Source organism: Canis aureus, chromosome 2, assembly GCF_053574225.1.
Source record: "Canis aureus isolate CA01 chromosome 2, VMU_Caureus_v.1.0, whole genome shotgun sequence".
In the NCBI taxonomy this organism is placed as follows: Eukaryota; Metazoa; Chordata; class Mammalia; order Carnivora; family Canidae; genus Canis; species Canis aureus.
In genome coordinates, this window is record NC_135612.1 from 56330036 (window position 1) to 56354541 (window position 24506).

General features: G+C 40.9%; 1 protein-coding gene across 3 annotated transcripts in view; it reads left to right on the plus strand.

Annotated features, from left to right (window-relative positions):
- ADAMTSL3 (ADAMTS like 3) overlaps positions 1-24506 on the plus strand; it is a 338072-nt gene that overhangs the window by 137586 nt on the left and 175980 nt on the right. For all 3 annotated transcript variants that reach the window (XM_077874049.1, XM_077874059.1, XM_077874055.1), the window contains exon 7: positions 9921-10047. In XM_077874049.1, the coding sequence (XP_077730175.1) occupies positions 9921-10047 (127 nt within the window). The remainder of the gene's footprint in view (positions 1-9920; positions 10048-24506) is intronic.

The window sequence follows — 24506 nt, forward strand, 5'->3', positions numbered from 1 at the left end:
AGATTTTATTTATTTATTAATGAGAGACACACAGAGAGAGGCAGAGACATAGGCAGAGGGAGAAGCAAGCTCCCTGTGGGGAGCCTGATGTGGGACTTGATCCCAGAACTCTGGTATCACACCCTAAGCTGAGGGCAGACACCACTGAGCCACCCAGATATCCCTGGATCTGTGCATTTCTGATAGAGGGCTTTTGAATTCTCCTGACTCTAGTAGTGGATTCATCTGTTTTTCCTTGCAGTTCTATCAGCTTTTGCCTTGTGCATTGTGACATTCTCATTAGGCACATACATATTAAGGATTGTATGTCTTCTTAGAGTATTGATCCCTCTATTGTTACATAAATGCCCCTCTTAAATCTGGTAACTTCCCTTGCTCTGATGTCTGCTCTGTCTGATATTAATATACCTACTCCTGCTTTATTTTGATTAATTAGCATGCTATGTCTTTTCCCATCCTTTTACTTTTAATACATTTATGTCTTTTTATTTAAAAGGGGATTCTTGTAGACAATGGATAACTGGATCTTGTTTTTTGATCCACTCTGACAATCTTTGCCTTTTTTTAAATTTTTATTTATTTATGATAGTCACAGAGAGAGAGAGAGGCAGAGACATAGGCAGAGGGAGAAGCAGGCTCCATGCACCTGGAGCCCAACGTGGGATTCGATCCCGGGTCTCCAGGATCGCGCCCTGGGCCAAAGGCAGGCGCTAAACCACTGCGCCACCCAGGGATCCCAATCTTTGCCTTTTAATTGGTACATTTAGGTCAGTGATGTTTAAAGTAATTATTGATACAATTGGATTAATATTTATCATATTTATTACTGTTTCTATTTGTTACCCTTATTCTACCCTTATTCTATGTTAAAACAGTTACCCACTGTTTTTCTGCTTATTGCTGTTTTAATCGAGCATTTTATATGATTGCATTTTCTTTCCTTATTTAATACATCAGTTATACTTCTTTTTATTTTTTGCCTTTTTTAGTAGTTGCCTTGCAGATTGCAGTATATATTTATACCTAGTTCAAATTTACTTTCAAATAACACTATACTACTTCATGGGTATAGAGAAAATACCTGCAACAAAGTAATAGTAACAACAAAATTCTGATTCTTCTCTGTATCCCTTGTATCATTGCTATCATTCATTTCACTTATGCATAAGCATATATCTACACAAATATACATATCTAAGCATATACAATTTTTTTAAAGATTTTATTTACTTATTCATGAGACACACACACACACAGAGAGAGAGAGAGAGAGAGAGAGAGGCAGAGACACAGACAGAGGGAGAAGCAGGCTCCATGCAAGGAACCCAACATGGTACTTGATCCTGGGTCTCTAGGACCACACCCTGGCCTGAAGGTGGCCCTAAACCACTGAGCCACCCGGGCTGCCCTAAGCATACACAATTGAACAGATTGTTGCTTTATCATTTTGATAAACTATTATCTTTTGCATCTATTAAAAATAACAAAATTAATGTTTTTCTTTTATCTTCCTTTATTCACTCTCCAAAGCACTTCCTTTCTTTATATAGATCCAAATTTCTGACGCATATCATTTTCCTACTCTGAAGAATGAGGTCCACTAGCAAAAAAACTCCCTCAATTTTTATTTGCCTGAGAAAGTCTTTATTTCTCTTTCACTTTTGAAGGATAATTTCATAGGGTACAGAATTCTAGGTTGATTTTTTTTTCTCTCAACACTTTAAATATTTTACTCTACTGTCTTCTTGCTTGCATGTTTTCTAAGGAGAAGTCAGATGTAATTAATTTCTTTGCTCCTCTATTGGTAAGGTGTTTTATTCCTCTGGTTTCTTTCAAGATTTTTCTTTATCTTTTTTTTTCTGTAATTTGAATATGATATGCCTACGTGTAGTCTTTTTGGCATTTATCTTTCTTAGTGTTCTTTGAGCTCCTGGCCCTATGGTTTTGTGACTGACATTAATTGGGAGAAATTCTCAGTCATTATTTCTTAAAATACTTCTTCTGTTCCTTTCTTTCTTACTTCTCCTCCTAGTATTCCCTCTATACTCATGCCACACCTTTTGTAGTTGTCCCACAGTTCTTGGATGTTCTGGGGTTTTTTTTCAGTCTTTTTTTCTTTTTGCTCTTTATTTTGGAAGCTTCTATTGACCTCTCCTCAGAGATTCCACTCTTCTCCCTTTTGTGCTGTTTTTCATTTCTGCCAAAGTGCCAGAAAGCTCTTACACATGCTGTTCTCACTGCCTTTTACCTATGCTCCTGACTACTCTTATTATCTTCAGGGTTTCAGCTTAATATTGCTTCCTTAAGAGGGCTTCTGGGATTACTCTACCTAAATTAGTCTTCCTGATTCTATTATAATACCTTTTAACTGCCCTGGTAATATTTCATAATTACATATTTATTTGTGTGATAATTTGATTATGACATTCTCCCATAAAGAATGTAAGTTCTTTAAGGACAAGAATCACACATTTATTGCTCATTGCCATACCCCAGAATTCTTACCATTTCTGGCCCCATGTAGGGTCCTTAGTAAAAACTGGTTGAACAAGTGAGTTTACTCACTTGCAAATGCAGAGGTTATTAAAATATTTTGGTCCCTCTTTTATTTCTCTTTCAGCCTCCACTCCTGCATTTCTAGTTCAGTTTAATGACCATTCTGGGAGATTCCACAGGTTCTGTCAATTCAGCATGCTCCCTCCTCTGCCTCAAATAAGCTAGTATTGTTCTTACCCCGATCCATGAGTTATTCTAACTGTTATTCCTATTCATTTCTGTTTATGGCACCAGAATTCTCAATGTTACCTTCCTGAATTCATATTGTAGTCAATGGATTTGCTCCCATGTGCTCTATATCTTGCTGCTTCTGTCAAATCTCTCATATTTTAGTCTTTTCTCCCCTCTCACTTTCACCTTTTTTCCCCAAGACTAGACTAGCCACTCTTCCTTTGTGGCCTAGCCATTGTCTCTTCCTTTCTCTACTACTCTTGAACCATCTTATTTGGTGTTTGCTATTGACAAATCTTCCCAAAGATCAAGGCTTACTACTTCATTCTTCTATTTTATATGCTGCTAGTGGTTTATCTTTATTCCAGTTCACTTTTGGTCTTTTCCTCTAAATGATAATGAAAGTTAATCACTTGTCAGTGGAATCATGCTTTTTAGTTTCCAAGTTTTTGACAATGACTATGTGTTGCTTGCATAATTAAGAAGAATTACCATTAAAAGTAATTAAGTTTGGGTTGAAGAAGAATAATCTGGACAAGGTAATGTTTTGATGTTGAGGTTTTGAAAAGTTGAGTAGTAGTTACATAAACCAGAATGAGGAAGGGAGTAAAAACAGAGTGAATAGTACTTGTGAAGAGATATAACAGTAGATATATTTAAGGATCAATGACTCATTCTGTAGAATTGAGGTGAAAAACACCTGTGGGATAACGGTAGAAGTTGAGGTTACAAGCATAAGTGGAAACTAATCATTAACATTCTGAAAGTTACAATAGGAATTATTGAAGAATCTTACAAGTAATAGCCTAACTGGGATTGTCATTAGAAAGATCACTCAAGTGGCAATGTGGCAGATTATTTGGAGAGGAGAGGGTCTGGCCAAACTATAGAAGGTCAAATGTGGGTTAACAAGAGCTTAGAGTATGCAGAGGTGGGCTGAATGGAGAAGGGATGACAAACTGTAGAGGTTAATTAAGGTCTTTTAGGACTGGATGATATTGGATGTGGTGAGTGAGAAAGAAGTTTAGAATGAGGCCTGGATTTCTGACATGATGACTAAGTAGATAATGAGACCATTCCTCAAGACAGAAAGTACTGAGTGAGGACCAATATATGGGAAAAGATGCTGAGCTTGATGTACCTGTGAATAGCGAAGTTGATATATGAATGTAGAGCTTAGAAGAGAATTCTAATAGAGAAACATAGATCGTAGTTAAGGCCAATATATGTCCTTGGAGAACTGAATAAAAAAAGCAGATTTCCAGTGACAGAGTCCTGGCCCCATCATTTTCGGAGCAAACTTCGGACAGAGTGCATTTGATGGGGACAGAACTTCTGTATAATAGAAAACTGAGAAAAAAAAGTTAAGGGTGGGTGAGTGTTTAAGAAGAAAAGTTAGCAGTGTCAGATAGTGCAGAGAAGTCAAGAGGGCTAAGGGGGAAGTATACTTGCTTCATGTGGCCCAAACTAATACCACTGGTGATCTCAGCTTGAGCATCTCAGTGACATGGTTGGAGTGGACAGTGGTGGCAGATGTATTCACTTCCTGTGGTTTCATTCATACCACCTCTAAGCCTTGGTCTTTTCAGTATATAAAAGGGAGGCATTATTCTCCATGTAAGTCCTATTTTAAACCCGTTCTTTCATGAAAAACATTCCATGAGTCCAGCCCAGTAACTGTCGCACAGGAGGCCTGTAGTCTGCACTGGCTCCCTTCCCCTGCTTCCTGTCTGTGTTCACTGACCACAGCCTCTCTTCATATTCATTATCTCAGATGTATAGTTTACTCTAGTAATTTCCAAGGCTGAATGGGGCTTGCAGGAAAACTGTGGTTTTCAATACCAAATTCATTCATTTTAAAAGTGTGCTTCCCATGTTTTTGTGATATTTTTGTGATGCTGATGGGCAAACCGATTCTTTAAGGCAGTAACAGGTGATACCCTGGCTGCTGAGAGCTGAATGCTCTTTTGGCAAGGCTATTTGGGTGAAAAGAAATGTACGTAGTTTCTTCAGAAGTGACTGTGAGAGAGTCTCAGAAGAACTCAGATCTTTTCTTCAACAGGATCACATTCACACACATGCCCTCTCTCGTCCAACGTGGCCATGGCCATCAGCGATTGCTAGGATGGGAGAGAATAAACCATGGGATTCTCACTGCTTGCCTCAGGATGAGCAAACAGCCCTGATGTTCACTTGGCACAGACCACAGATGATTTTTGCAACTGTGTTTACAGTCTGTTCACTTAAATGAGCCGTCACTGTACTCCTGGGAATAACTTTTGTGAATCTGAGCACAGCAGGCGGCATGAGATGATGACCCTACTGAATGAAATTTGCTTCAGCTTTGCACATCTGATTTTTATGACAAATAGGACCTGGTTGGAAGCACGTCCTCAGAGCAAATCTGATTTATTGTTCATGTTTATTGAATTCCCTGACAGCTGGGTAGATGAAGAAACCACTTTGTAGTTACAGTAAAACTAACATTTATTGGGTGTTTAGTGTCAGGTATTGTCTGAAGCACTTGGCTGTAGGTCCTTATATGTGTGAGGTAGGTACAGTCATTGTCCCCACTTGGAAACTAGATTTGAAGAGCCTAAGGGATTTTCCTGCATTGCATGGCTGCAAAGTGGTAGAGCTGGAATTTGGACCCATGCTACCTAATCTCAGAATCTGTTTTCTTAGTCACTGTACTTTACTGATGGTCCTTGAAAGTATTATGATGCCTGAAGTGTAGCTGAAGTTTGTAACGGGAAATGAGAGGTGGTTCTGTTCTGGTAGAGGACAGCCAGGACAACAGGGGGGCCTTGCACAGACAGCACAGTCATGCTTAGACAAACTCAAGTGTCTCCACACTTCGCAGAGACAGAAAGTGCTCGGATATGGTCATGCTGAGCATGAGGGCTGTTGGGACCTGGAGACTATGTACTTGCTCATTGTGAAAGGGACAACTAACATAAACACGTTAGAGTTTCTATTTGTCAACAGAAGCCAGAAATTGGGATTTTAATGCGAAATGTCCAATTAAAAAAAAACCTTGCTATTTTAATGACCTTGCTTTGTCCATTAATGGTTAGGTTGTGCTCTTTCTGACACTGGCCAGGTTTTCCTGCAGTAACCAACAACCACCACAGTTCAGTGGCTTAACACTATTAAAGATCATTTCTTGCTAATGCTACTTGTCCACCATCAGTCAGCAGGAGGTCTCTGTTCTTTGAATATCAAGAGATCAGACTGAGGGAGGTTTTATTCAAACACATGTTTTACATAATAACTACAGTAGCAATAAGAGTAACTGACCCTTAAAGCTTCTTACAGAAATGACACTGGCACTTAGATTCAGTTCATTGGCCCAAGATGGTCAAGACCACACTTAACTTCTAAGGAGATGGAGAAGTATCGTCCTTCCAGGGCTGAAAGGAGAAGCTCCATATTTTAGAACATCTCTAATGACGACTGTAGCTCTATATACTCTGATTTTCAAGGCAGACATCTAGAGTTTTTTCCTAATGTAGCATCCAGTTTTCAGAGATCTCAAACAAAAGTTGACTCAAAAAACTGGTTCTAGAAAGATTAAATTAGATTTACCTAAAAAGATTCCTAGGTGGCTTAATATGGAGTGAGGAGGCCACCTATTTAAATACTATGTTCTTTTAGCTGATTAGGAATTCATATGCAGAAATAGTGAAATATCCTTAGCTGAAGTGATGATTTATGTAGGAGTATTTATTCCCAAAGGTACTGCTCATATATTTTAAATATTTGTTTAAATCAGACATTTTGTGTAGCTTGTCTCATTAGCACTGTAGGACATGAGCCTTGTCTTGTTAGATTATACCCTGTCATGCCTGCCTATATACAAATTTAATAGATGTTAATCTCTTGATATGTTTTATTGGTTCGTGGTTTTTAAATCATTACAATTAAAGATCTTGACTTTCGGAGATGTCATAGAGGTTGAAAACACCTCAGGGTAGCTTTTCAGAAGTTGCTTATTATTGATTATGATGAGACCTGAGAGCCCAAATTCAGTAGGCCCATGGTTTCAAGGGCCATTCTGACTTATACCCTCTGAATTACAAGGCAATCAGAGCTGCTTCTCAGATATTATTTTTCTGTGATGTTTTCACTTGCTTTTTTTGGCTGTAAGATTTGGATGAACTGTCACTTGAAACAAAATTCTGAAACAAATGTAAGTGCTCAGGGAAGTGTTTGCTTGCCTAAGATCTTACAATGCCCTAAACACTCTTCAAAACAAGCCCATCCTAGCTGCTAAGCCCACACCCTTTCTGGATGACCAGATAGACAGTTATTCTCATTCTCATGAAATGCGAAGTGCTCAGGGACATGAATTGTGAGGACAGAGGTTGGCTCGGGAACAGTGTTTCTATAACTTAATGGTAGAATTACTCCCCTTGGAGAAAGTTGCATGAACACAAGTTACTCATTGATTGAATCCCAACCATGCAAGTGCGTTTCCAAAATCAGTCATTCTTCATTTGCTCCACGTGTGCTGCTAAGTATTAATATAATTGCCTGTGTGACTTGGTTCTCTATGACCTATCCCACTGCTACCAAAGGTAAAGAAGGTGTGCCATGGTATTAAGATTCTGGAGTCAACCGACCTGAATTTTCAGGCCATTACTGGTGCTGTTTACTAGCTGTGTGATGCTGGCAGGTCATTTAACCTCACTGACATTCAGATGCCTTATTTGTAAAATAGAGGCAGAAAAAATCACCTATGTCATCAGGTTGCTGTGAAGATTCAATGATGTATGTGATGTGCTTGGCATAATGCCAGACACATGGTAGGCATTCAGTAAAAAAAATCAACTATTAATATTTCATTACCACCTTTATAAAAATATACAATAAGGATGAAAGGATCTCAAAAGTCTTTGGATTTAGCTACTCCTCAGATAATTTAATTCCCTCTCCAGTTTCCCCGCCAGAAAGTCTCCTACCTAGCTCACGGTTGAACACTTGGTGCTGGATAACTCTGACTTTTCAAACTCTTTGACATTGAACTAAACTTCAGCTTAAACCTGTAGTTTTCACCATTTGGAAACACAAGGAACAAATGTAATCCCTTTCTTCATGACAGCCCGTTGTAAATTTAAAAATATCTTTAATCACAGGCTTTTCCTTAAACTTCCTTGGAACTTTTCCTACCTCTCCCTGAAACTTTCATTTGATCTTTCTCCTTCCCTTCAGCACTGAAATTTTGGAAAGAATAGTCTGTAGATGTGGTTTCAACTCCCTCCAGTTTTATTTTGTCTTCAACACCTTGGATGTAGTGATTCAGCAACTCCCTGCTCCGAGGTTTAGGGGCTATGCCCAGGACTCAAAACAAAATGAAAAACAGAGAGGATAGAAGGGGGCCTTTTTTAAAAAAAGGTTTTATTTATTTATCCAATAGGGACACAAAGAGAGGCAGAGACATAGGCAGAGGGAGAAGCAGGCTCCCTGTGGGGAGCCCGATGCAAGACTCTATCCCAGGACCCCAGGATCAAGACCTGAACCAAAGGCAGATGCTCAACTACTGAGCGTTCCAGGTGCCCCAAGAAGGGAGCTTTTTTTGTTGAGTCCTTTGTAATGTTGTAATCCCTATACTAAGAGAGTCTACATACATATTCTCATTTTATCCTTACTAGATCTTGGGTAAAATGTGTATTATTGTCTGTGTGTTAGTCTTGAGGAAGATGTGTCTCTGAGTGTTTGAACTGTTTACTGTCTGCCATCTTGAACGGGTTGGAGGGGTGGGACAGGGAGGCTCTCTGCCTCCAGAGTCCCTGCACTTAAACACCATGTATAGAAATGCAAATAAAGTTGAGTAACACAGGGAGGTAGAAAGAAACTTTCTCACCAGTTCATATTAGTGGGCACATGTTATGTAGAAGACCGATTTGTACCGTAAAAAGAAATGTGCCTAGCCCTTGTCCTCATTTATGGAAGCTCACAATCTGGCAAAGATGCACACATGTATGCACACACACAGATACCTCACAAAAATAATAACTCACAAAGGACTGAAAGGTAGCAGTATAGGCATGTGCTATGAGGTCACTCCCATTCATTCCTTTTCTGCATTTAAGAAATGGTTTATGAAGAGCCCAGATGTCCATCAACAGATGAATGGATAAAGAAGAGGTGGTATATGTGCAAGTGTGTGTGTGTGTGTGTGTGTGTGTGTGTGTGTGTAGGAATACTACTTAGCCATCAAAACAAATATAAAATTGTATTATTTGCAATGATGCGGATGGAACCAGAGTGTTATGCTAAACAAGATAAGCCAGTCAAAGAAAGACAAATACCATATAATCTCACTCATATGTGGAATTTAAGAAACAAAGCAGATGAACAAAGGGGAAGGGAAAGAAAAATAAAATAAGATGAAAACAGGGAGGCAAACCATAAGAGACTTAACTCTAGGAAACAAACAGGGTTGCTGGAGAAGAGGGGGTAGGAGGATGGGGTTACTGGGTGATGGGCATTAAGGAGGGCACTTGATGTGATGAGCACTGGGTGTTATATGCAACTGACGAATCACTCAACTCTACCCCTGAAACTAATAATACGCTATATGTTAACTAAATTGAATTTAAATAAAAATTTTAAAAAGAAATGGTTTACAAAAGTGTGTCTATAGATCTCATAACAGAGGAAGACACACATAGGTATAGGCATAAATAATGATAGAAGGATATATAAAGAGCCAGAGTATAGAGAGATATGGATATGTAAAGATGTTGGGAGATAAGTATGTGGAGATTGAGATACAAACAGAGGGGAAAATGTATAAAACTATGGCCTGGAAGGATACTCGTCAACTTCAGTGTAGGGGCCAGAGAAGAGGGGAGGTGTGGGGAGCCAGGGGGGCAGAGGAAACAGCCTCTGTAATGTTCTGTTCATTTTATATACATAAAAATATATGACTAAAATAAAGAGATAAATTAAGATGTAAAGGGAGGGACACAATTCTCTTTTAACTAGACTGGGCCCTTGGTAAGATTCCTACCAGGAATCTTAAGGCTTTCTGTCATTTTTAGCTTGAAAACTCTGTCACCATGAGAGAGCCCAGTGGTTAATTAGGGAAGGTTTGCGCCCGGGGGCGGGGTGGGGGCCTCCCGAGGGCCCTGGCCCCTCAGCCATCCCCGGATCCTGACACCTGCTGCTGTCGCTTCTGCCCGCAGGCCGTGGGCTGTGATCGGCGCCTGGGGAGCAGCGCCCGGGAGGACAGCTGCGGCGTCTGTGCTGGCAACGGCTCCACCTGCAGGCTCGTGCGGGGACAATCCAAGTCGCACGTTTCTCCTGAAAAAAGTAGGTCTGCAACCCGCCGCTGTGTTCCCACAGGACAGAAGGTGCTCCGGACCCCCTGGTCCCCGAATACCGAATACCGTCTTCCTAACTGAAGCTTTTTGTTGGAAAGCGCTGTTGACTAGTTTCCGGAAAGTCAGATTTCTTTGAAAACATGTCTGTCAGACGTTTGGTTCCATTGGTTTTTCCCCAAGACTACCCATTTCATTGAATCATGACCATTACAGAATACGACTAGGTTGGTTTTTTTTTTAATTTGCTGGTTTTTTTAAAGATTTTATTTATTTATTCACGAGAGATATACAGAGAGAGAGGCAGAGACACCGGCAGAGGGAGAAGCAGGCTCCATGCAGGAAGCCCGAGGTGGGACTCGATCCCAGGCCGGTGTCACCACCTGAGTCGAAGGCAGGCGCTCAACCACTGAGCCACCCAGGTGCCCCATTTGCTATTTTTTTTTAAGGTAAAGCATGAAGTAGTAATTTTTGATTTGCCTCCCTTGATTGCTAACAAGGCAGAAAATCTTGTCACTAGTGGTTCTTGCCCCTCTATTCCTTCTTATCTTTCGGTCAGCTCCTAAAGTCACTTACTCATTTTTTCTGCTTGGACATTGATCTTTTACCCACCATCGTGAGCTTTTATTACATCGTGAGTATTAACCTTTTGCCTGTTACATTGATTTTATTTTAATTTTAACTTTCAGATTTCTTTGTGATGGCTCTTTTAAATATTGGTTTCCATTCGTTACTTGACTTTCAGTATTGTTTGTACTTTTGGGATCCATAGTTTCTAAGTTTTATAGCCTCAGAAATGTTCATGCTTCTAATTTAATGGTATCTGTCTTTTTGAATCCTTCGATTTGGGGGTCAGTAAACCTTTTGAGTAAAGGGTCAGATAGTATTTTAGGGCTTTACAGGGCATATATATCCATGGTCTTAACTATTGTGCGCTGCTGTTGCAGCACAGAAACAGCCACAGACAACTCATGAACAAAGGGCATAGTTGTGTTCCAGTAAAGCTTTATTACTATGGGTATCAATTCAAGCTGGACTTGCTGTAGAAGTCAGCCACGGAAAATGGGGAGTGGAGGGAAGAGATACCCCAAGGCCCAAAGGTGACTGTGGCAACAAGCAGCAGTGATAGGCAGGGGCCAGGGTTTGAGAGGCCTCTGTCACCTGTTACTGACTGGAGGAGGTGATGAAGCCAGCACCTGGAAGGAGGTGTGGCTAGTGACCTGGGCAAGTCTGTTACACCACCAATTCCTTGGTGGCAGAGAAGAGGTTTTGTCCCAGCAAGCTGGCGCAGAAGTAAGTGAAAGCACTGAGGGTGTAGGTGACATCTGTGATGCTATGGGGCATATGAAGCAGGACTGTACTGGTGGTGCGCTTTGGAGGGACCTCAAACCTCAAAGTGGTAGTAAAAATCCTTCCAAAAATACCACGCATAAGAGTCGCTGTTCATACTGGACATCCCCCATTGTGGGAGCTGTTATCCTAGGCTGCTGCTTCTTCCTCTTTTTTTTTTTTTGTATATTTTTTTATTGGAGTTCAATTTGCCAACATATAGCATATCACCCAGTGCTCATCCCGTCAAGTGCCCCGCTCAGTGCCCATTACCCAGTCACCCCAGCCCCCCGCCTAGGCTTCTTACTCCAGGTTGGAAAGCAGATCCTCCCGAGAGGACCTTATTGAAATCTGGAGGGGCTCCTCTACCCACTTGGGAGCAAAAACTGTGGCTTTTCTGAAGGCTGCAGTGACGCTCTCTTCTGGAATCCTGCCAGGTGTGTTCTTCTCCCTTTGGCATCCAGGTGGTGAGCCAGACATCCATCCCAGACCCGGGGCCATGTCCTTCACTTCCGGAGACTTCCTCCCAAAGCACCTGCTCACTGCTCTGTGTCCTCACCAGGGCTTCCTTTCTTTACTAATTTCTATGCGCACCTTTATGTCTCAAAGTCTTCTTTTATAATTACAGTCCATATGTCCTAGTGACATTATCCTTTGGTAAAAAGGCTTGCTTTTCAATACTTTGAATGCACATTAGACATTCATACAAAAGTAGCATACTCTGGTTTTGAAGCTTTCCTTTTTCCATTTTTTTAAAAGTAAATATATATAAATATATATATTTATATTTATATATATATTTACATATATGTTTTAATTCTGACAAAAAAACCTAGATTTGTTATAAATTCAGGAGAATAACTGTAATCTGTTTGGTATTTAAATAAGTAATCTCTGAACATCTAAAAGAAATATATAAATATATATCCAAAATATACAGAAGAATAAATGAGAATGGAATCAGATGGTTTATAAAAAGTTAGTTATACTCAAAAGAACACAGTAATGAAGAGGAAAAATACAAGGCATATAGAAAATTAAAAAAAAAACAGACCTTATTTACAAAAATACAAGTTTACAAAAAAATAAATTTACAACCCTCAGGTTGTAGTTTGTGGACCTCTGCCTTAAAGGGAAAAAATATTATTCCTGTGTTTTCTGCCAGCACTTTTATGGTTTTGTTTTCCTCCTTTAGTATCTTTTGTTCATTTGAATTTATTTTGATGTGACTTATGAAATAGGGATTTTATTTATTCTTTCCAATAGGGTGAGCACCATGGGAGGGGTGGAGGGTAGAGAGGTTTCCAGGCAGAGGAAATCTGAATTTCAGATGACCCTGAATTTCAGATGACCCTAATTCGATATGACCCTAAAAGAAAAGCCCTGGGATCCCTGGGTGGCTTAGCGGTTCAGCGCCTGCCTTTGACCCAGGGCGTGATCCTGGAGTCCCGGGATCAAGTCCTGCATTGGGCTCCGGGCATGGAGCCTGCTTCTCCCTCTGCCTGTCTGTCTGTCTGTCTCTCTCTCTCTCTCTATCATGAATAAATAAATAAAATTTAAAAAAATAAAGGAAAATCCTTGGCATCCTTGAGGAACTATTAATATGTTGCTCAGGCCTGAATCCCATTCCACCTGGTTGGGGTGAAGGATGAGACAGATGGCATTCAGGAGGCAGCCATATGGGCTTTCATTGTTGTCCTGCACACTTCATGTTAAGTGGAGTCACCAGAGCAAGTCAGGCAGATGAGTGACATAATTAGATGTGTGTTTTAGTAAAATAATTCTGGCAGCACGTGGAGGTTGGGCTTCGTGTGAGGTGAGCCTGGAGGCAAAGAGCCCAAATGGGAAGCTTTTTAAAAAATACTCAAAAGTATTTGAAAAAATGAAGCCCTAGTCTAGGGAGTTGCGGTGGGAGAGGTAGAGGAAGGAACAGATTGAAAAGATCTTTACGGGGTAGAATATGCAGAGTTTGATGATCCTTGGAATGAAGATTGCAAGAGCCAAGAAGTGAGGAAGAGGCCAGTGTTCCAGCTTGAGCGGCAGGGTGGATATGTTTGCTGTTCACTTGGGTGAGAAATTCATGAAGAGGAGTCACATACCAAAGATAAAGGTTCACCTTCCTGGATTTCCCTTCTCTTTGGAAACTTGCCTCCATAAATATTAGATATCTTGATACCTTTCTGATACCTTCAAACAAATGTTGATCATATTCTATTTGTGGTTGAAGGAGTGATCTAAAATATGCTTGTCTATTGTTGACTGGTGGCAAAATTCCCTCATTGATGGTAAATTAGGTAGGTCCACCTAAAGAGATTGTGTAGAATATATTAGGAAGTCAAGAGTTGCATCCTGGGGAACACCTGAAGTCTAGGCTTTTATTTTTATTTTTATTTTATTTATTTTTTAATCGAAGTCTAGGCTTTTAGCCAGCGAAGAAATTTAATGGAATCTGAATGAGAGGAAATGAAAAGAGTAGGTAAATGCAGAACTTAGCAAAAGCAGTGTCATGGAAGCCAGAGGAGTAATTCCAAAAAGGAGGTAATGGGCAACCATGTGAACAGCTGCTGAGATACTAACTGGAATAAGAGTCCAAAATGTACTCTGACAACTCAGAGACTATGTGTGACCTTAGCAAGAGTGGTGTCCATGAATTTCAGGCTGAAGGCAAAGCCCAGTTGCAGTGGATTGGTGAGTGAGCAGAAGGTGAGACTATATAGCAGGAAAGAGTTGCCCTGGACAAAAGGAAGGTATATACCCACACCGTGTCAGCAGCTAGATGACCGTACAGGCACCATGGAGAACATGGTGAGAAATCAGCACTTTTCCAGCATACTGGGTTTTTTTTTTTTTTTTTTTGGTACTGTTCATTAAGAGGTAAGAGCTGCGTAGGAATAAGAGCTCTCAGAGACTTTAGAGTGTTCGCATCAAATAAAGGAGAGGAAGGAACTCACCAAAACAGGGAAAAGGGAGAGGAATTGCTGTGAAGTCTATCTGAGATTGGAAACCGTGAATTCATAGAGGTTCCAATGGGTGGACTTCATGAAGGAGCTGGCTTTGAGTAGTGGTGCACTGGTAAGAATGCATTCTTCTACAAATCATGGAAAGTTCACCTTTGAAATGCAGGACAGCATTTCAGGCAGTCAAGGTTGGGGAAGCTGTTCTGCTATGTCTTTAAGGACCCAGGCTCCTCTCTGTCTCCTTCATTATCCTTAGAGGATGACTTTCATCTCTGTAGTTGCAAAGTCACTATTAAACATTCATGTTCATCCACCCCCAGACAATAAAGATGGTGGTGCAGCCATCCCTTGAATGCTATATTCTTTATTCAGGAAGAGAAATCCTCCCCGGGGAGGTCTGCCTCTTTGCCTACAAGTGTGCCATGTACACACTGGCTTCTAAGGAGCTGGGAGAGCAAGTCTACAGCATTCCACCCACTCTGTTGTTACTAACATTGATACAGTGCTTTATCACACGGAGTTCCCTTCAGGCACAGCCTATCACTTAATTCCACTAAGCCTTTCCATCGTAGCTTTGATACTGTCAAACCCATTTGATGAATGAGGAGACTATGGACCAGAGATGTTAAGGAACATCTCTCATAACCAATTATGAAAGGCAATATAGGAAAGAAATTGGGCTCTGGGGCCAGTGTTCAAATCCTGGGTTTGTTGCTTACTGCTGTGTAAGCAGAACACTTTTTTTTTTTTTAACCTCCTGTGTATATTTTGGTTTTCTCATTTAAATTGGAAATGGCAATAGTCCTCCCTTTGTAGAGGTATTGTTTAATAAGTAAATCAGTCATGCTGAGCATTGCAAATAGTGTCTGGCACCTAGTGAGTGCCCACTAAATGCTAGCAGTGTTTTTATTAGACATGTGGCTCATTTGGGTACCAATGGATGTCACACCTTTTGCATACATTCAATGTATATGTGGATATTTGCCAGCAGATGTCCAAGTCAACATTTTGTCAATCTGGATATTGTTTGTAAGAGAGCTACTGATGGGTGTGGAGGAATAACTTGTCAGAAGTGTCAAGGAAGAGTGAATTAGAAACTAAGGGAGGAGGAAATATTCAGCTCAGGGGAAGACCAAGAAGAGCCAGCCTGGACCGTAAACAGTTAATTCAGGTCTGCTTTTGGACAAGAAGATGGAATGGGGAACATAATAGCCAGCTCTGGTGTTGGGGAAGTGCCTAGAGTTAGCACTGGCTTTAAAAAGCCTGGAAGTCTCATTAGAAATAGATGTGGTCTTGTCAGGATCCAAGAGAGATTAGAAACTGAGATAATTCTAATTGAGCCAGGGGAGAAGTCAAGTGAAATTGGGTCAAGAAATCAGTGTTTTGGGGGGAAGTGTGCCGAAGAGGCTCTGAAATGGGAAGGGATAGATGGGGAGGGGTGCTGGCTGAAAGGGGCCTGCTTGTACTTCACAGTTTCGCACTCCTGGTAAGGTAGATCAGATTCTCTCTGTGTCTCTCTCATGCATGGATTTATGCTTTGCGGATTATAGATCCTTTTGAGAATCTATTGGAAGTTATATGTCTTGTATGTATTTCCTCCAGGAAAATAGAGGGAAAATGCATATGTCCCCATAAGGCCCAAATTTGCCAGTCTGATTTTTTTTTTTTTTTTGAGGGCATCTCAGACCCCTGTACCAGTTCAGGGCATTCCAGGTCAAAACCCCTAAAAATCTAATCTTTGTGATTAATTTCCCCAAAAGGGTGATGAGAGCATCCGGACAGATCCCTGAACATGGGAGGAGAGGTGATATGGTGAGAGCGGGGCTGCTGGCCCGTCATCAGGCTCCGTACCTCTGTGCTTGGGCTATAGCTAAACTCAGCAGATCCCTGTCTGCATGAAAACAATGCTGCTACTCGTCCTTGATTTTCAATATAGCCCCTTCTTGTCTGTTATTGCTCCGAAACTGGCCTGCTGCAGCCGTTCTTGGCCAGGATTTTCTGTGGGCCATATGGAAGCACTTCCCTATAATCATGCTTTGTGTGAAAGAAATGTGGGAAATTAAGCCATGTCTCTCCCCGAGTGTGCATCACTGGGCCTGTAGAGTGCACAGAGCTCCTACGTCCTCACCTTGCCAAGTGATCATTCCTGTCTTCCTTGGGGCTCACCCTGAGGCAGGCCATGGCCACAAGAGGCCATTGGCACAGGCTCACTCTGGAGAAAGTGCTCAAGGCTGCTTCCAGGCTATCATTCCCACCATGCCGCAAGGCAGATTCAAGGTTGTAGCTCCTGGAGCCAAAACTTTTGCTATGAGAAAAATCCGAAATTAATCCAGATACAACACGCAAATTTCCTGTTCTGCAGGAGAAGGGGAGAGACTCAACTAACAATGGCATAAATAGCTTTGGATGTTGATTCAGGGAAGTAGAGGCCACTCAGTTTTTAAAGAGAGAAAACTCTACACACAGCAACAAAGAAGCAAACACATCTATTTGGAGTCTTGATTTGGCATTTAGGTACTCTGTACTGTTTCCAGGTTTGTCCATTATTTTGCTTTTGTTTTTTTTTTTTTTTTTTTCTTTTTTTTTAGTAGACACCACACCCAGCATGGAGCCCAATGGAGGGCTTGAACTCATGACCCTGAGATGAAGACCTGAGCTGAGAGCAAGAGTCAGACCCTTAATCGACTGAGCCACCCAGGCACCCCCACTATTTTGGTCTTCTCCACATAAGGGTGCACATGCATGAGGCAAATAAACAAGCTCACTTGGTCTGGTCTGGCCTCTTCGTGTATTTTTACCTGGCGGCAACCAAGCCTATTGATACAGTGATGCCCAAGGCTGACCTGGAACCCCAGCATTTCAGTAATATTTGATGTTTTAAGATAACCACACCCTCTTACAAAACTTCCCTTGCTTGGTACTCCTGACAGAAATAGAATCCTGGGCCTGGAGGGTTATTATTATGATATTTTCTCTTCACACACAGTCCATTTTTCCTTTGACTGTCACTTCCAAAAATAGCCCATACACTGAGATCATTCCGTAGCAGGGAAGACTGTATTAGCTGTAACGTAGCACACAGACTGCTCACATCATCTCTCTCTACCTTCCCATTCATCCTTCTAGGGCAGTATTCTGACCAATTATATTCTTATACCAGAACTCTGTGTGGATAAGAAAGATTCAAATCCAACAGTTTTAATGAGATATTCTCCGCCCCCGCCCCCCCCCCCCCCCATTTAATTCAATGAGAGCAGGTGGTGGAGGAAAGATCCTGATGCTGGATATCTAGGGCCTGGTGTTCCTGCTCTTTCCAGCTCTTTCCCACTCCTCTATGTCTGTGTTCTGTGTCCTCTGCATGAGGAAAAACAAGAGCAAAATGACCTGCTGGCTCCACTGCGAAGGAGTGCCATGGATTGTGTTTTTCACAAAGTAGGCAGACTAACCATGAACTCCCCCGCTTCAAGCTTCTTCATGAATTGCCTTTATACTTAGGGTAAAATCCATTACACTTTCTATGACCTTCAAAGTCTTGCATGATTGGCTCCGTGTTATGTCATGTGCACCATTTTGCCCCTAATGCACTAGGCTCCAGTCTAACTATCTGGAAGATTCTAGAGTGCAAGTACCCTTCCCCTCCATGGGTCTTTGCAATGACCAATCCCTGCACCTGGAATACACTTCCCTTAGCTCTTAACATGGTTGCTTGCCTCTTTCTCCACCTTGAGCTGGCATGTCACCTCCTCAAGGAGGCTTTCTCTGACCAATCTACCAATCTACAGTTGGCTGTTCTCTTTTCTGTTTACTTCCTGCTTGGCCTTTATAGAGCATGTCACAGGAGTTCAATACATATTGAATGAATGAATACAGGCTCTTTGCTAGAGATGATTCTGCTTCCTATTATGGTTTCAGCGGGACTAAATAATGTTGTGCAACAGAATTGTGCTGGAAGCCAGAGACTGGGGTAATAACCTCAGCTTGGCCGCTAACTATCTGTGATCTTAGGCGGGATCACAGGGACCTTGGCTTTTTCATCTACATACTAAGAGTGTTAGCATGGATAATTTCCAAGACCTCTTCTGGCTCTGAAAGCCTATTAAGTATATCTGTAATTTATTTCTTGTTTTTAAAAAAGCAGATCTTGGGATTGAATGGAGGTAAGAGAAATAAAAGCAGGATTTTATATGAAGACTTTTTCCAATGCTTTAATGAAAAAGTTCAATAGAGGTGGCTTACCTTTATTCTTAGGGTCCCAGGAAATTTTATATATGCAAGAAAAGTGAGTTGGCGTGAAGTCTCCTTTTATCTCCCATGAATCACTGCTTGGGTACCTTTTATCTGCTACCATCACTACCTACATGGGAGGGGTTTTGTTTGTGTGCTGACCCCCCTCATTAGCATGTGAGCTCATCAAGGGCCTTTTACACCTGGCCTAATACCTGGCACCTGGTATGTTTTCTGTAAAAGTGTACTGAATTGATTGGACTAGGATTGAAGAACCCACATAGACCAGCTGCCCACTTAGACCAGATGCCCATGTGAATTAAAAGTATTGACAGCCAAGCCCTGTCACACCTGGAGCCACCCAGGAGACCTGACTTCCATGAACCAGATGAGAGCTCGAGGATTCTTGACAATCATAATAACAGTGGCCTCTGTGGGCTCTATGTGGATGTACCAGGCACTGTACTCAGTACTTTTATGTATGATATGATTTACTCTTTACCATAACCCTATAGAGTAGGTTCTGTTACAGCCTCCCCTTTGACAAATGGGACAGTGACAAAGGGGCTCAGTGAAATGAAATACCTTGTCTAAAGCCTCACAGCAAGTAAGTGCTTCAGCTGATCTGACGTCAGAGTCCATATACTCCACCGCCCTCCTGAGCTGTCTTCCAGGGGTAGCCAGATAAGCAAGAGAGGAAATGTCCACTGAGGCCTAGAGAGACGGGGTCAGAACAAAGCACAGACATGGAACCACAAGTGAAGCAAAAGCTGCCTCAACCAGCCAGCCCCTGGCTCCCTGTCTCATAGGCTGGCCCTATGCTTCCTAACCCAGCCTGCACATCAGGACCATCTAGAGAATGTGTTCTGTGTTCTAGTCCTCAAGCCCTACCCTGGAATTTTGGGATGTAAATCTGGACAATTATGTCACCAAATGTTCCGGATGACTCTGATATGTGCCTTTGGTTAATACCTCTGCTTTTCAGCCTCTGATGGCTCTGTAGTGGAGGAGAGACCATTTCCCCCCTACCCTTCTCAGTTCTTGGCTGGCAGCCCCCAGTGATGAGACGGATTAGCAGGAGAAAAAGAAAATTATGTACATAAGTATGGGAGCCCCACAGAGATACGAGACTCAAAGAAGTGGCCAGAGCAGGAAGCTTTTATACCTTTTAAACAAAGGAATGATAAATTTGTGAACAATTGACAAGACAAAGGGTTTGGGCTGTGGGTAGTAAATTGTGACGTAGTAACGTAGAACTTGATCAAATTCATGAAGCCTTCTTGGCTCTAAATTCCTTGTGTATGGTGATGACAAAAATGCCTTCTACTTCCACCCCACCCCTGGTATGAGGAGGGTGCCTTTCTCACAGGAGATTTACCTTCTCCTCTCAAGTGGACAAAGGAGGGGCAGTGTGTCCTTCCTGCACCTGCTATTTCTCAAGTACTTTTAATTCAAAATAATCAATATACCAAAGTGACATACTTGAGGTAACATGTTCTGAACCCCTGCATCCATCCCACTGTAGAGTCAGAAGGCAAAGGAACATTTAATCCTCATAAGGCTCTTGATTTCTGAGAGGCATTCTAAAGGGCAGAGAAGAAAGTTAGACTGCAATGCTGGGGAACATCTGGACAGACAGTTCTTGCTTGCTGCTTGTGTATAATGAAGCTGTCTATTGCATGCCATTCAATGCGAGTCCTGGAAATGACTATAGAAGGGTACATTCTTAGGCACCCTGCCTATTACCATGCTCTTCTGAGGAAAAGGCATTTTAGGCCAGTAAAGAAACATAGCTCCAGGCTGGGAGCAGATGTTTCTGCATAGACACAAGGGCTGGCAGCCGAGGATACTCAGGTATGGATTCAGTAATAATAGACTTTCATGATATAGCATGGAACTAGCTTGAGGCAGGACCAGGGGATGTTGTAGCAGGGCAGATGTAGGTATAGAAATCACTTTTCAACTTGCAACTGATTGCTCTCACTAAATCAAGTCCCTGACATGTCCCTTCTCTACTTTTAAGAAGTGGTTGTCAATTTCTGAGTTTAACTTTGCCTGTCTTTGCTCATTGGCGTGTCTCATTTGTCCTATCTCCAGCTACAACAGGTGGTGTAGACAATCCTCCAGCTGCAGGACTGGTATCTCCACACACTGACTTTCCCTTCCCTTGTCTTCCACAATCCCCTCCTACATACACAGAGTGACAGGTGAACTTGATCAAAACTGAGTGGCCGACTTTGAAAAGTCCTCAGCCCCTACTCTGTGAGGTGTCACACAGACTATCTCCTTGTAGTGTAAATGACACCAAGTGGTGATGGGCACATGAATGCATTCACAAACACTGTTGTTGCTGAGCTTACAAAATGCTTTCATAGCCACTTTCTCATTTTAAAGGAAAATAAGTACTCTTTCCAATATTTCCATAAGGCTGTTATTATTATTCACATTAGCATTTATTGAGATACCTTCCTTCCTCTTTAAAAACACTCCTTTGTTCCTTGGGAATGGAGAGTGGGGAAGAGGGTGTGTGTGTGTGTGTGTGTGTGTGTGTGTGTGTGTGTATGTTTTCACCGAAAGAACAGAAGGGGAAGATAGAGGCAGGGTCAGAAAAGTAGCATAAAAATGCTTGACAGAAAATTTTATTCAGCAAAAAAAAAAAAAACATCCAAATTTTAAAAATTGAAAAACAAAAACCAGGAATGGGAGAGAGGGAATGCGCCTGTCAAGGGGAGAGTAAAGCTTCTCTTTTTTTGTAATACCATGGAAAGGATATATTTAGATTGTTGTAGTTCTAGTTGGACATTACAGTGAAAAATAAACAATCTGATATAAATTACAGTCCTTCTGGGCTGAAACTGATGTTTATTGATTAGTTGATATTGTGTGGACAATTTACTTCCTGTACATCTTGCTACTTAACAAAACTGTGATCTGCAGCAGGAAATGAGACATAGAAAAAATATGATCGAACAGCTGGATTTGAGCATTTATGTGTGGGAGGGAAGTCCATGGAAGCAAATTTAATGGATCCTTAGGTCAGCCCAGTGATTGCAAAATCAAACAAGTAAAATCCATAAAATGAAAATCCGTAATGAACATACTTCTGATGAGTGAGTTTGGGTTTATGCAATTATGATCTGGTTTCATGGTAGACGTTAAGGTTAAGAGTGTAGTTTTTGATTCTAGCCTCAGCTCTACTGCCTTGGAACTCTGTGAACTTGAGAAAGTCATTTAAACTTGAAAAAAAAATTAAAAAGAAAAAGAAAAAGAAAAAAAATGCAGTTTTCTTACTTGTAGAAAATGATTTTTATTAGAATTAAAGAGGTAATTTATCTCAAGTCACCTGGCATTGTGCTGGGGGGCATAGCAGGTGCTCAGTGAGGTTTTTTATTTTTATTTTTTGCATTTTAAATTTTATTTGAATTCAATTAATTAACATATAATGTATTATTGGTTTCAGAGGTAGAGATCAGTGGTTCATCAGTCTTTTTTTTTTTTCATTTATTTTTATTTAAGTTTGGTTTGCTTACACTAACCCAGCCCTACTGATGCTTAAGTTCTCTTCTAAGCCCTATGTATATATTACCTTGTGGAACTCTCTCAAAACTCGCTCAAAACAAGAATACTTATTATCCTCATTTTATAGATGTAACTGAGGCTCAGAGAAGGTAAGAAATTTGTCTAATGTCATGCAGCAGTTGCAAGTGGCAGCACCAATATTCCAACCCAGGTCTGGCTCCAGCATTTGTGATCTTAACCACCCATCCATATTGCCTTTTCTGGTGGTTTGTGCAGTAACAAAAATGCAGATGACAGTTAATATGTGACAAGAAGTTCCTGGCCTGGAAAATGGCCCAGTGAGTAGCAGTATCAAGAATCTCTTATACCAAACTTCAATTAAAAAGTTTTAGAATAATTCAAACACTGAAAGTGTTCAGCTGGAACCAGTACCTACCACCACCACCACCAGCAAATTTGGGTGTTTCTGGACAGAGACCTGTTGCCATCAACATTGTAGGACGGGACAGAGGAGGAGCCTTTCCTCCATGTGACATGTTCTCGACCATTAGAATCTACACCATTAGAAGGTATGCCTTTTTTTTTTTTTTAAGATTTTATTTATTTATGAGAGAGAGAGAGAGGCAGAGACACAGGCAGAGGGAGAAGCAGGCTCCATGCAGGGAGCCCGACGTGGGACTGGATCCCGGGTCTCCAGGACCAGGCCCAGGGCTGAAGGCGGCGCTAAACCACTGACCCACCCAGGCTGCCTTAAAGTCCCTAGAAGGTATATCTTAAAGCAGCCTTGGAATCAGATCTGATTGGTGGCCTCTTTTGCAAACTCGTGATAGGAGACTTTAAGTGTTCTGTATTTAGCCTGTCCTGAAGCACAAGTAGCAGCCTGCTCCCATGATATTTATGACTGGTTTCTCCATCCATCATGGCTTCTAACTCTGGGTAGCTCCAAACTGAAGGGGATTGACCAAAAGGCTGTTTGTATGGGATTTAAAAGTGGCCCATTGTAACAGAGCAAACATGATAGTAGTATTTATATCAGAGCTAGTAGAATTAAAGGCAAAAAATCCCCAAAGATGAATATTTTATATCCATCAATAATGAAAAATCAGACTTAAAAATTTGCATGCAAATATCATTACATCAAAATATATTTTAAAAACCCTCTAAATATATAAGGAGAAATCAAAAGAAGTAAAACTGCTGTGAGAAACTTTGATACACTTAAGTCAGTATAAATTACATGTAGGGTCTGCACAGTATAATTATTGTTACATTAACAGGTATTACTGAATATTGTATTTTGAGAGAATATACTGTCGTTTTAAGCAGCTATTGACCTTTTATAAAAACTGATTCTGTGCTAGACTCCAAAGAAGATTTGCAAAAAAAATCTTAGTAAAACAGAAACCACCAGAAGAGACCTCGCCCTGCAGCTGCACACAGCCATTCCTTGCTCCCCCCTGTTAACAGAGGCATGAGTGTCTGTCTTCCTTTCCAAGGCTAATTAATCTCTCCATCTGTGTGCTGGACTCTAGCCCCTCTGCTTCCTCAGAGATCCCACTCCACCCATCATCTCCTCTCTCTTCTCCATCTCTCCCTCTCTTCCTTTCTCATCAGGGTTAAAAAAGATCCCAGGTTTCTTCCATCTTGAATACAAGTATTATTTTTTTTATCCAAGTATAATTAACATACAGTGCTATACTAGTTACAGTTGTACAATATAGTGATATATAGTGATATATATTTTTCAGTGTTCATCACAATAAGTATACTCTTGATCCCATCTCCTATTTCACCCATCCTCCACCCATCTCCCCTCTGGAGATCACCAGTGTGTTCTCTGTATCTTAAGAGTCTAGGTTGGTTGTTTGTCTGGGTCTCTTTTTTCTTTTTTTCTTTGTTTTGTTTCTTAAATTCCACATATGAGTGAGACCATATGGTATTTATCTTTCTCTGACTTATTCCACTTAGCATTATATTCTCTAGCTCCATTCATGTCATTGCAAATGGTAAGATTTCATTCTTTTTCATGGCCAAATAATATTTCACTGTGTGTATGTATGTATATATATATATATATATATATATATTTATTTATTTATTTATGTGTGTGTGTGTATGCATATCACATCTTCTTTATCTATCCACTGGTCAGTGGACACTTGCTTCCATATTCTATATCCTGGCTATTGTAAATAATGCTGCAGTAAACATAGGGGTACATATATCTTTTTGAATTAGTATTTTCATTGTTTTTGAGTAAATATCCAGTAGTAGAATTAGTGGATTATATGGTAGCTCTATTTTTAACTTTTTGAAGAACCTTTATACTGTTTTCCCGAGTGGCTGCTCCAGTTTGCATTCCCACCAACAGTGCGTGAGGGTTCCTTTCTCTCCATGTCCTCACTAACACTCGTTATTTCTT